This window comes from Bos indicus x Bos taurus, chromosome 11 (assembly GCF_003369695.1).
Source record: "Bos indicus x Bos taurus breed Angus x Brahman F1 hybrid chromosome 11, Bos_hybrid_MaternalHap_v2.0, whole genome shotgun sequence".
Lineage (NCBI taxonomy): Eukaryota > Metazoa > Chordata > Mammalia > Artiodactyla > Bovidae > Bos > Bos indicus x Bos taurus.
In genome coordinates this window covers 1,707,542-1,720,648 of record NC_040086.1, presented here as the reverse complement: position 1 = coordinate 1,720,648, position 13,107 = coordinate 1,707,542, and the positions used below count along the sequence as shown (strand labels likewise).

General features: G+C 45.7%; 1 protein-coding gene across 4 annotated transcripts in view; it reads right to left on the bottom strand.

Moving 5' to 3' along the window:
* Nucleotides 1-3,559: 3,559 nt before the first annotated feature.
* NPHP1 (nephrocystin 1) overlaps nucleotides 3,560-13,107 on the bottom strand; it is a 66,060-nt gene continuing 56,512 nt past the window's right edge. For 2 of the 4 annotated variants that reach the window (XM_027554535.1, XM_027554536.1), the window contains exons 17-20: nucleotides 10,247-10,359; nucleotides 7,724-7,797; nucleotides 6,556-6,600; nucleotides 4,080-4,497 (exon numbers count right to left, since the gene is read on the bottom strand). In XM_027554535.1, coding sequence (XP_027410336.1) covers nucleotides 4,225-4,497; nucleotides 6,556-6,600; nucleotides 7,724-7,797; nucleotides 10,247-10,359 — 505 coding nt within the window. In that variant the 3' untranslated portion in view covers nucleotides 4,080-4,224. Of the gene's footprint in view, nucleotides 4,498-6,555; nucleotides 6,601-7,723; nucleotides 7,798-10,246; nucleotides 10,360-13,107 lie in introns of all 4 variants that reach the window. The other 2 variants (XM_027554533.1, XM_027554534.1) reach the window with 2 other exon arrangements.

The window sequence follows — 13,107 nt, the reverse complement described above, 5'->3', positions numbered from 1 at the left end:
GAAAATGTGGCCATTAGGAATGAAAGATTCTATAGAAAAATGACCTCCATGGTGGGGAGTGACGGGGTTTCATGTTCTTGCATATAATACAACAGGGGCCTAAGCTGAGACGACCCGAAAGGATGGGAAAACTCTGTACACCACCTCCATTTGCAAAGGTGGGAGCCCCTTCTTGTCACAGGAGCTGGGGAGGGTCATAGTCTCAGAGCGGGGCAGGCATAGCCTAGGGAACTGGAGAGGCAGCTTGTTATGTTAGACAGATGAGTGGTGCCTGGACACGCTGCTTCCCACACACCAGGGTGGGGTTGGGGGGTGGAGACATAGTGAAATTTCTTTTCCAAGGCCACATTCTCGTGACATCTGTGCCCCTTTCACACATGAACGTCTGAGATGAAGGCCCAGATTGTTTCCCTTAAGGGTTTAGCAGAAGCTAACTGAGATGTTAGCTTCCGAAATCACTGCAGATGGTGACTGCAGCCATGAAATGAAAAGACCCTTGCTCCCGGAAGAAAAGCTATGACCAATCTAGACATATTAAAAAGCAGAGACATTACTTTCCCAACAAAGGTCCGTCTAGTCAAAGTGGAGAAGGCAATGGCACCCACTCCAGTACTCTTGCCTGGAAAATCCCATGGACGGAGGAGCCTGGTAGGCTGCAGTCCATGGGGTCGAGAAGAGTCGGACACAATTGCCCAACTTCACTTTCAGTTTTCACTTTTCATGCATTGGAGAAGGAAATGGCAACCCACTCCAGTATTCTTGCCTGGAGAATCCCAGGGACAGAGGAGCCTGGTGGGCTGCCGTCTATGGGGTCACACAGAGTCAGACATGACTGCCATGACTTAGCAGTCAAAGCTAGTCACGTATGGATATGAGAGTTGGACCATAAAGAAAGTTGAATTGATGCTTTGGAACTGTGGTGTTGGAGAACACTCTTGAGAGTCCCTTGGACTGCAAGGAGATCAAACAGGTCAATTGTAAAGGAAACCAACCCTGAATATTCATTGGAAGGACTGATGCTGAAGCTGAAGCTCCAGTACTTTGGCCACCTGATGGGAAGAACTGACTCATTGGAAAAGACCCTGATGCTGGGAAAGACTGAAGGTGGGAGGAGAAGGGGACGACAGAGGATGAGATGGTTGGATGGTATCACTGACTCCATGGACTTGGGTTTAGGTAGACTCCAGCAGTTGGTGATGGACGGGGAGGCCTGGCGTGCTGCAGTCCATGGGGTCACAAAGAGTCGGACACGACTGAGCAACTGAACTGAAGTGAGATGTAGCCCTGGAGTTTCGTCATACAATGGAGCTCTAAAAGTAACCCCCTCCTAGAACACTGCCCTGGTGGTTCAGTGGTTAAGACCGATGCAGGGGACCTAAGTTCGATCCCTGGCCAGGGAACTAAGGTCTCACATGTTGCGTGGTGCAGCCAAATAAAATAAAATAAAAAAAGTAAATGCCTCCTTTAAGGCAGTACGTTTCAAGACAAGTTCCTCAGTCAGCACTCTGATAATTTAGATTAAACTCTGATTTGATTGTATTTTTCATCCAACAGACTTCTCATGTTATATTTCATGTACAATTTTTTTTATTTTATTTTTAAACTTTACATAATTGTATTAGTTTTGCCAAATATCGAAATGAATCCGCCACAGCATGTACAGTTTTTAAATGTCTCCACTGAGGAGGGGAACGTCTTCGGTTGTAGAAAGTCATACTTGATGTCTCTACGCAGCATATTAGCTGTGCCACTTACTACCTCTGACCTTAGGCACATTACCAAGTGTGCTTGGCCTGTGTCTTCAGCAGCAGTATTGATGACACTGGAAAACCCAGTGCTGGCCTCCTACAGCACTTGTGAGCGGTAACCTCGTAAAAGAGGACGCCACAGCAGGCGCCCAACAAATGCTAGCTGAACTATTACCATTAACACGAAAGGCTTGGGACGACTCACCAGCAGTCACAGGATTGTTTGAAAGGCAACAAAATCTTTGTTCTTTGACACAGAGGTAGGTCAACACACTGTCCAGAGCCTGGAAGTGTTTTTGTTTGTTTGTTCTTTAATGAGCGCTAATTATACGGGCTTGAAAAAGGAAAACTGGATTTTGTTTTTATGGCTTCCCAGGTGGCTCAGGGGTAAAGAATCCGCCTGCCAATGCAGGAGATTCAGGTTTGATCCCTGGGTGGGGAAGATCCCCTGGAGGAGGAAATGGCAACCCACTCCAGTATTCTTGACTGAAAAATCTTGTGAACAGAGGTGCCTGGTGGGTTACAGACCAGAGGGTCGGAAAAGAGTCAGACATGTCTGAGAAACTGAGCAAAAGAGAGAGCATGTTCAAATGTTAGACTGAAGTGAGTGATCAATAACACAGCTTTCTCAAATATATTATCCTGATTTCCTCTTCATTTCACAACATAAATTTTATTAGCAAAAATCATGCGTGTGTGCGTGCTCAGTCACTTCTGTCGTGTCCAACTCTGCAACTCCGTGGACTGCAGCCTTCCAGGCTCCTCTGTCCGTGGGATTTTTAAAGCAAGAATACTAGAGTGAGTTGCCATGCCCTCCTCCAGGGGATCTTCCCAATTCAGGGGTCTCCTGCATTGCAGGTGGATTCTTTATCACTGAGCCACCGGGGAATCCCCATTCTGGATTCTAGACACTTACCAGATATATTATTTGTAAATATCTTCTCCTATTCTGTGGGTTGTATTTTCACTTTCTTGAATAGTCATAAATTTGACTTTTGATACAATCTTGCTTTTATACAAATGTATAGATACAGTCAACTTAAATGTTAGTTGGTGTTACATATAGAAGGGCTTCCCTGCTGGCTCAGTGGTAAAGAACCTGCCTGCCAATGCAGGAGATGCAGGTTCAATCCCTGGGTCAGGAAGATCCCCTGGAGAAGGAAATGGCAACCACTCCAGTGTTCTTGCCTGGAGAGTACCATGGACGGAGGAGCCTGGTGGGCTAATGGCAACCACTCCAGTATTCTTGCCTGGAGAGTCCCATGGATAGAGGAGCCTGGTGGGCTAATGGCAACCTCTCCAGTATTCTTGCCTGGAGAGTCCCATGGACGGAGGAGCCTGGTGGGCTACAGTCTGTCACTTCAGTTCAGTTCAGTCGCTCAGTCGTGTCCAACTCTTCGCGACCCCATGAACCGCAGCACGCCAGGCCTCCCCGTCCATCACCAACTCCCGGAGTTCACTCAAACTCTTGTCCATCGAGTTGGTGATGCCATCCAGCCATCTCATCCTCTGTCGTCCCCTTCTCCTCCTGCCCCCAATCCCTCCCAGCATCAGGCTGTTTTCCAATGAGTCAACTCTTCACACGAGGTGGCCAAAGTATTGGAGTTTCAGTTTGTGGGGTCGCAAAAAGTCAGACATGACTTAGTGAGTAAATAACAACAAATTACATATAGAATGGATGGACAACAGGTCCTACAATATAGCACAAGGAGCTATATCCAATATCCTGTGATAAACTGTAAGGGGAAAGAATATTAAAAAAGAATGTATATATGTATGTGTAACCGAGTCACTTTGCTCTACAGGAGAAATTAACGCAACATTGAAATCAATTGTACTTCCATTTAAAAAAAGAAGCAGACACAGAGAACAAACGTGTTACCTGTGGGGAGAGGAAAATGGGGATGGGAAAGATAGGCGTAGGGGATTAAGAGATAAAGCTATTAAGTATAAAGTAAACAGTGCAAGCAAATCTTGTACAACACAGGGAATATAGCCAGTATTGTATAAAGCTTTAAATAGAACATAAGTTTTAAAAACTGTTAACCACTGCGTTGTATACCTGAAGCTCTCATATTTCACATCACCCACGCTGCTGTTGTTCCGCCACTAAGTCGTGTTCGACGTTTTATGACCCCACGGATGGCAGCACGCCAGGCTTCCCTGTCTGTCACTGTCCCCCAGAGTTTGCTCAGACTCATGTCCATTCAGTCACTGATGCTATCTGACAATCTCATCCTCAATACATTGTACTCAACTATACTCAATTTTAAAAGAAATGCAGCAGTTGTTTTTTGAAAAAAAAAATTCTCTTTAAACGTATACAATATTACTTATAAAAATTTGTTTTACTGTACTGACACATATTCAAATGATCAGATAAATGTTTCCTATAGAATGTGGCTGTACGGAAAAGTGATGGGACGTTAGTTCCGGTTAAGTTCAGCGGGGAGCTGAGGGTCAAAGGCCACTGCTGTCAGGTTACGTTCTTTCTTCTTTCACCCAAGAAGTCATAGGTCTGCTCGGAAATGTCGAAAGGTTCGTGGACCCCCTCTGGCGACAGCAGAACCTGGAGGGCGCCCTCATTTTCCTGGTTTTGCTTGAGGAAGTCGGCGATGCCCTTCCACCGGGCAGCCTCAGTCTCCTCCTCTGCCCATCTAGACGGGGGCAGGAGCGCAGAGTGCAGCAGGGGGAGCGCGCAGTCGTGGTAAACCAGCAGGAACACCGCCTTCAGGAGCTCCCTGTCTCCCTGGGAAAACACCCGCAACAACAGTCACTGCGAGCGGACCCAGGCCGTTACTTCTCAAGCGCCACATTCCAGGGACTCTGTGAACTAGAAGCCGTCGAGGGAGGGGGTGGGATGGAGGGGCCAGGGATGCCTGGCAGGTAACGGGCTCTGAACCAGCTGTTCAGTCAGGACGTGGACACAGCAGGAGTCACCTCGGGGACAAATGAGGTGTTCTATCAGCTCCCCGCTGAACCTGATAGAACCTCCTCAGAGGTTCTCTCTGAGGGTCTGAGAGGGACTCCTTGAAGCCAGGGCGCCCACTGAGCTCCACTGAGGATCTCGCGCATTCCATCAAGGAGACTGGGGCACTGGAGTCTAATTCTGGGGACAAGGGTGCGGGTCCAGGTAAATGGAACTAAGAAGACAGTGTGCAGCCAGCTGGATCACCGAATTAGCTCAAGGTGTTACAGGAGGACAGCAAGGGCCCTGCCTGAAATCCAGAGAAAGAGCCCAAGGAGTAAAGGAGGTGCTGTCAAGCCCACCTCCCCCAGAACAGGAGCCAGGTGACATCCCAAGGGCAGGCAGCCCAGCTCCACAGCTCAGGTGGGCATTGCAGGGGTGCAGGCGGTGTGCACTGAGATACGACCCCTCCAGGGGGAGCTGGAGAGGCCGCTTCTACAGGCCTGAGGCCCAGCACCTGTCCACTACTGACCGAGAACAGCATTAAACCTGCCAATTTGGGTTGAATGGAAGCTCAAATAAGGATACAATATATACACCTTTTTTTTCCTTTCAATTTTTAGTGCCTTTCTTTGTTCTCCCATGTTCCTTGAGATAAAGTCCAAAAAGCATGGGCCGTGGGCCCATGCAGCCACCTCCATCTCTTTTTGTAAATAGTCTCACAGAACCGGCCCTACTCAGGTGTTTATACCGCCTGTAGCTGCCTTGCATTACAAAGGCAGAGCTGGGTATCTAAGACACAGAGCATGTGGCCCGCAAAGCCAAAAATATTTACTCTCTGGCCCTTTACCAAAAAAGTTTGTCAGTCTTGGACTAGAGGAGTCAGCCGCTGCACACTGATCGCTGCGAGTCTGCTTGGCAACGACACGCGCTGGGCCACGGATGCAGTCACGCGTGCTCGCAATGTGAGGTGCAGCTTATGCCAATTTAACTCTTACTTCTCTGGGCCTGATATGGACTTTGAGAGCTAGGGATTTTTTTTTTTTTTTAATGAGAGAAATTTGATAGGCAGCTGGAACATTTTGGCTTAGAAACTTCCCCTCAGTTCAATAAAACTCAGTGGTCTGACTCGGTAAATGTCACGTTGCACTTGATACGTGGGTTATTTTCAAAGATTTTTGGTATTGATTTCTAACATAATTCCACAGTTAGAAACACAAGAGAACAGAGTCTGTATGATTTCAGTACCTTTAGACCATGACATTTTTGTACTTGTTTTGTGTCTCTGGATATGTTCCAGTGTCTCCTATAGTCTATGGGAAGCTGAGTAGAACTTGTAGCCTACTGTTCTGGGAAAACTATATATACTTAATTATGTTGAACTGGTTAATGGTGTTTTTCAGGTCTACTATATCCTTCTACTTTCCTGCATATTCATTCTGTTAATTTTTGAGAGCTTGATATTGAAACACCAACTAAAAATCTTAATTTGTCTACTTAAAAAAATAACTGTAATATACAGTGAAATTGTATGTAACTTTGCTCTATATTTCCAAGTTTCCGGTAAATGTGTTATCATACTTTCATAATTTAAAAAATAAAAAAGAAACAGAAAAAAAAAATCTCCCCAAGGAACATGGGAGAAGATAAAGACACTAAAAATTGAAAGGAAAAAAAAAATGTGTCTGAAATGACTGTGTTGATCAAGTATTTTTTTAAATGCTTAGAATCGATCACCCATGCCCTTCTTGGAAGGAGTCTTTGGAACCATAATAACATGGTTGAACTGTCAACGGGGATTATGAGTGTGGCTACTCCAGCTACAGAAGACGTGTGATTAGGACGTGTAGTGAATGCTGAGCACAGAACTGTGAAGTTCGGGGCAGACCGTCACGTTACCTTCTCTGATCTTTTTAATGTACTCTCTTTCTCAGCCCAGGAACTCTAAAAAGCAAACAGAAACACTAGATTAACCTGAGTATTCGCAAGTCTTTGCCACGTCTCTAAGTAAGCTTCCATCAGGGTTCAACACGAGGTATAGGAGCGGCTCACGTAGCAAGTGGGTCTCTATTAGGCATCAAGTCTAAGGACCCAGAACCAGACGGAGCAGGCGGGATGTGTCAGCAAGCGACCCTTCACAAGCTACAAGTCAGCACTAAGCTAACACGTTTCCCTGGTGGCTCCGTGATAAAGAGCACGCCCGCCAACACAGGAGTGCAGGAGACACGGGTTCAATCCCTGTTCCGGGAGGATGCCACATGCCATGGATCAACTACGCCTGTGCACCACATCTACTGAGCCTGTGCTCTAGAGCCCAGGAGCACAGTTACGGAAACCCATGCACGCCAGAGCCTGTGCTCTGCAGCAAGAGAAGCCACTGCCATGAGAAGCTCAGGTACTAGAGAATTCTGCAGTTAGAGAAGAGCCCCTGCTCACTGTAACCAGAGAAAAGCCGGTGCAAGCACCCCGCCCAACCAAAAATAATAAATACATAAAATTAAAAAAAAAACTAAGAACAGAATCAGAGAAACACTAACATATCCATGCAAACTGCACCAACACAGCACTTGAACAGTAAGGTATCATTAAGCTTTTAAGGTAAGACAGTCATGAAAACAGAAAACTCTGCCAAATACCATACTTCTGTACAATTGTATCTGCTGAGGTGAGGAAATGGTCAGGGAGAGACAGAATGAAGTGCAGGCTTCCCTGGTGGCTCAGACAGTAAAGAATCCCCTGCAATGCAGGAGACCGGGGTTCGATCCCTGGGTCAGAAAGATCCCCTGGAGAAGGGAATGGCTACCCACTCCAGTATTCTTGCCTGGAGAATTCCATGGACAGAGGAGCCTGGCGGGCTACAGTCCACGGGGTCGCAAAGAGTCAGACACGGCTGCGTGACTAACACTTTCACTTTCATTTGCAAGTAAATATTTCTAATCTGTGCACAAGGTTTCAGAAAAGCTTCTTTAAAGAAATAAAACACCCAGAGTTCAATTAGCTCCACGAAAGTATGAAATGAAGACCTTCTGGGGCCCAGCAGGCCTCCATCATGATGCACACTACCCACCCTGAGTGCATCCATTATGTCCGACTCCTCCAAGAGCTTGGGGAAGGTGGCCAGCACTGGATTACTAATTAAGTCTGAAAATCAAAAGAACAGGAAGGATTTTATATAAGCTTCATCCAACATAACTTATGGCAACAGAATGAATACAAATATTCATCATTGAAATTACTGTGCCAGATGATTTGCTGATTACACACTCTACCCACTTCAACCTCTTGGGGGGCTGGAACCTGTCCCCCCCATCCCCACCTGTCTCCACATCCACACTCCTGGGGTTCTGAAATGAGCCTGGTATCAGGTAGAGCCTTCCGGATGGGAGTAAGGTGGCTCTGAACAGAGTAAGACCGTAAAATCCTGATTTTTCTTTCTGTGTGTTTTTCCTACCTCCCTTCCCTCCTCATGACTGAAGTGTGGTGTGGTAAGAGGAGTCTTCCAATTACAAGGCACCCATGCTCTCAGAAGGCTGAGCGGGAACCAGGAGGCACCAAAGTAAAGGCGGCAGAGGACGGGCAGGTCAGGCCTGGCTCTAGTACCCCGTTGCTCGGAAAGGACCTCAGCCTGGGGCCAACAGACGGTGGTGGTGACGCTGAAAGGACTCGGGAGATGGCCATGTGCCTACATGCTATGCAGGAGAATACTCACATTTCACAGTCAACAAGGGTGCGTGCCAAGACGCACACCAGGAAGGGCACTCCACAATGGCAAGGCAGCGGCTTCTACGATCCTGCGTTCTCAGTTGAGAAAAACCCTTCCTCTAGGTCTTACCAGGCTTATTTGGATGCTCAGATCCAAATGAAGTCAACAATTCTGAGTAGCCTTCTTACCTATAAAAACCTAATAAGCCGTATCCTCTTTAAGGCGTCATGTCATTCAGGAAGTTTTTCTAGAGGCACCGAAACAAATTCAAAGGCATGTGATGACTGAAAGGCTTAAACTGTGCCTCCTTCAGAGTCACAGTTACTCCTGAGGAAGGCTGGTGCTCCTCCAGAGTCACAGTTACTCCTGAGGAAGGCTGGTGCTTCTCCAGAGTTACAGTTACTCCTGAGGAAGGCTGGTGCTCCTCCAGAGTCACAGTTACTCCTGAGGAAGGCTGGTGCTCCTCCAGAGTCACAGTTACTCCTGAGGAAGGCTGGTGCTCCTCCAGAGTCACAGTTACTCCTGAGGAAGGCTGGTGCTCCTCCAGAGTCACAGTTACTCCTGAGGAAGGCTGGTGCTCCTCCAGAGTCACAGTTACTCCTGAGGAAGGCTGGTGCTCCTCCAGAGTCACAGTTACTCCTGAGGAAGGCTGGTGCTCCTCCAGAGTCACAGTTATTCCTGAGGAAGGCTGGTGCTCCTCTAGAGTCACAGTTACTCCTGAGGAATGCTGGTGCTCCTCTAGAGTCACAGTTATTCCTGAGGAAGGCTGGTGCTTCTCCAGAGTCACAGTTACTCCTGAGGAAGGCTGGTGCTCCTCTGAGGTCCATTTCTCCTTGCCCACCCAGGTAGTGCGTCCCCGGGAGAGAGCTCGTGTCTCGTTTGTCCACGAGCGCTACGCCACCCTGGGGTTCTCTCTCCTTACTCTATTCCGGCCACACTGCCTGCTTTCAACTTCAACTCCTCCAGTGCACTCAGCACCTTCTGGCCTTGGGTCTTCAGACATGCTGGTCCTTCTGGCCAGAAGGGACCCAAGCCCACCCGTCGCCCCTTGTGTCTCACTCCTGTCTCAGGTCTAGTCTTACACATTCCTTGCTTGGAAAAGCCTTCCTTCATCCTTCACATTAATTCAGGTGTTCCTAGTGTACGCTCTTGTTGTGTATTTCCCTTCAAAACATTTAAGGTTAAAAAGGATTATTCACATAATTTTGTGTTTGAAGTTTGTGGCTCCACCAGGATAAGGATGACAGTGCCTGTCTCATTCATGGCAGGGCCCTGGCGTGTAGTACCCACTCAATAAAGAATATCCAATAAAACGAAACTTTTGTAGAGGCCATTCTTACAACACACGCCAATCTCTGGCCAAGAACAATCATGTGTGACAACTCACTGATTTTTTTAAAGTTACTTTTTAACATTTTACTGGGGAAAAGTTTCAAGCTGACGAAAAAGTTGCAATGTAGAACCCCTGAATACCTCTCACTTGGTCTCACCAATTTTACTGATGTTTAAACTTCTTGCATTAAAACCAGTCATCTGGGGGTAATTTGTTCTCTTCCCAAAAAGCAGATATGTATACCAAACACACAGTAAAAACATTATTAAAGACATTAAGGGAAAGATATGATTATATATGAAATTTGGATCTCAAGTCTCCAGAATTTAAGATGTGAAAAGTGCATATGGTAAAGAACAGAACCCACACTGAACTCACAGGACGCACGCTGAGCACAAGACTTTGCATATGAAGCCAGTGGCAGCCACTGATGCTCTTCTGAATACTTCACTCCAGCTGTCACCATGAGAAGCAGAAGACACAGGCCGGCAGAGGCCACATGTACTCAGAGCATGGGCACTGTTACAAGTAAGGGGACTACAGAGACGTCTCACCTGCACTGTTCAGGCTCATCCTGTCTTTCAGGAGAACATCTCCAAGAATCTGGCGATAGAATATCAGCAAATGAACGCAGCACATGCTTCCGATTAATGTTTCTGGTAGTAGACTATTAAAGAAGAAAGAACACGTTGTTTAATGTATTCATTAAACAATCCCCTATGATCCAACCTATGGTGCTGAAGCTGGAGCGCCAATACTTTGGCCACCTGACGCAAAGAACTGACTCACTGGAAAAGACCCTGATGCTGGGAAAGGCTGAAGGCAGGAGAAGGGGAAGACAGAGGATGAGATGGTTGGAGGCATCACCAGGTCGATGGACATGAATTTGAGCAGGCTCTCGGAGTTGGTGATGGACAGGGAAGCCGGGTGTACTGCAGTCCATGGGGTCACGAAGACTCGGACATGACTGAGCGACTGGGCATGACTGAACTGAACTGATTGTGCTTTTTAAATGTATACTCACCACTCTAATGAAGAGTTCTGAGTTTTGCTTAATTATTGAAAAGAATGTTAAGGAAAATTTCCTTAATGGTAAGTATAAGTTAATGTTATATAAGTTAACTATAACATTAACTATAAGTTGGCCATGTTAAACTTCAAAAATCTTTTATTTTTATGTATATACTTTCAAGTCACAACTTTAAGTTACACTTTCTGTTCCACGTTTGCATATACATCCATGTCAAATGTCAAATAAAAAATAAAAGTCATCAGTTACAAAGAACAGGACTAGTCAGCTGCAAGTTTTAACAAAGCCATGTTGCCACCCCCACGTGATGTGATGAATGCAGAGGAAACATGAGTTCAAGCTTTTTACAGTGCTGGGTGGAACATGGGAGGGTGTGACAGATCAGACTGAATTCTGACTTAGCTACTTCCAAGCTATGTGCTCTGGAGTTAATTTTATCCTTGAGTTTTGGTTTCTTCATTTGTAGAATACAGATAGTCATACCTGCATTTCAGGTTACTAAAAAGATTAAAATGAGGTAAATGTGGAAAGCTTAAGGGAATGCCTGGTGCATAGTAAGTGTTCGAGAACAAGAAACTTTCAATATTGAAGGTATGTTGATATCAGTTTAAAATAGACCGTAAGAACTTTAGGATGTTGTATGTAATTTTCATGGTAACCACAAAGAAAAAAATCTATACACAAAAGGTAATGAAAAGGGAATCAAAATGGATCGCGGTGAAAAAGTCAATTAAAAACAAAAGGTGGGAGTAAGGGAGGAAATGAGGGGCAAGGAAAAAAAAGATGTACAGAAAATGGATGACAAAATACAGACCTTCCCCATTAGCAGTTACCTTAAATGTAATGGGTTAGACCCCTCAGTCCAAAGACATAGATTGGCAGAACAGATTTTTTTAAAAGCAGGATCCAACTGTATTCTACCTACAAGAGACCCACTTTAGATGTAAGGACATTCATCGATTGTAAATAAAAGGATAGTTAAAGATACTCCATGCAAATAGTAAACAAAGAAAGAAGATATACTGCTCAGATATACTGATATCAGATAAAACAGACTAAAGATGTTATGTAATGATAAGAGGGCCCAATCATTAAGAAAACATAACAATTATAAACATATACAATAAACATCAGAGCTCCTAGATATAGGAAGTGAACACTGACAGAAGTGAAGAGAGAAAAAGATCTACAGTCATAGAAAGAAAGTGAAAGTGAAAGTGAAATCGCTCAGTCCTGTCCGACTCTGTGACCCCATGGACTGTAGCCTATGAGGCTCCTCCGTCCATGGGATTTTCCAGGCAAGAGTGCTGGAGTGAGTTGCCATTGCCTCCTCCAGGGGATCTTCCGGACCCAGGAATCAAACCCGGGTCTCCTGCATTGCAGGCAGACGCTTTACCGTCTGAACCATATGTCCACAGTCATAGAGGAGACCTCAGTACTCCACCTCCAATAAGGGGCAGAACAGCCAGCACACAGTGCTGCGTCACTGCAGTCGTGTCTGACTCTGTGAGACCTTGGGGACTGCAGCCCGCCAAGCTTCTCCTGCCTGGAGGACAACCAGACAGATCAGTAAGGAAAGGGAACCTGAACTACACTGTAGACCAACTGTAACCGACAGACGTACGCAGAACATGCTCAGTAGCAGAATATAGATTTTTCTCAAGTGATCAAGGAACATTCTCCAAGATAGCCATATGCTGGGCACAAAACAAGTCCTAACAATTTAAAAGACAAATTATATAAAGCATGCTTTCTTTTTTTCCCCCAAAGTATCTTTTCTGATCGCAATGGAATGAAGCTAGAAATCAACAGCAGAAGGAAAACTGGAAAATTCACAGCTATGTGGATATTAAACCTGAAGCCTGGGGCTTCTCTGGTGGTCCGGTGATTGAGAGTCTGTCTTGCAATGTAGGGAATGTGGGTTCAATCCCTGGTTGGGGAACTAAGACCCCCACATGCCGAGGAGCAACTAAGCCTACATGCCACAATTATTGAAGCCTGTGCCACAACTGGAGAGTCCACAGAGATCCCAAATGACAATGAAGATGCTGCATGCTGCAGCAAGACATGACACAGCCGGAGGAATGATCTAAAAGCCAGAACCTGGTGCACACTAGGCACTCAGTGGGGACATTGAGCACTGGAGTTAACCTTAGCAGACACTCGGGAAAACGTCCTCAATCATTCTAGACATACATTTTCTGAGGGTTATTTTTAGAAACACACGAACTCTGTCACTAAGCATGAAGAATCTCAAAAACCTGGCAAACAGTGTGCTCTCATCAAAGGGGAAGACGTCTTTGAGCTAAGAAAAACCACCTCACGTTACAGAGCAGATCTTAATTTCAGAAATTAATCCTTTATTCTAATTTCTAGGATGAGAAT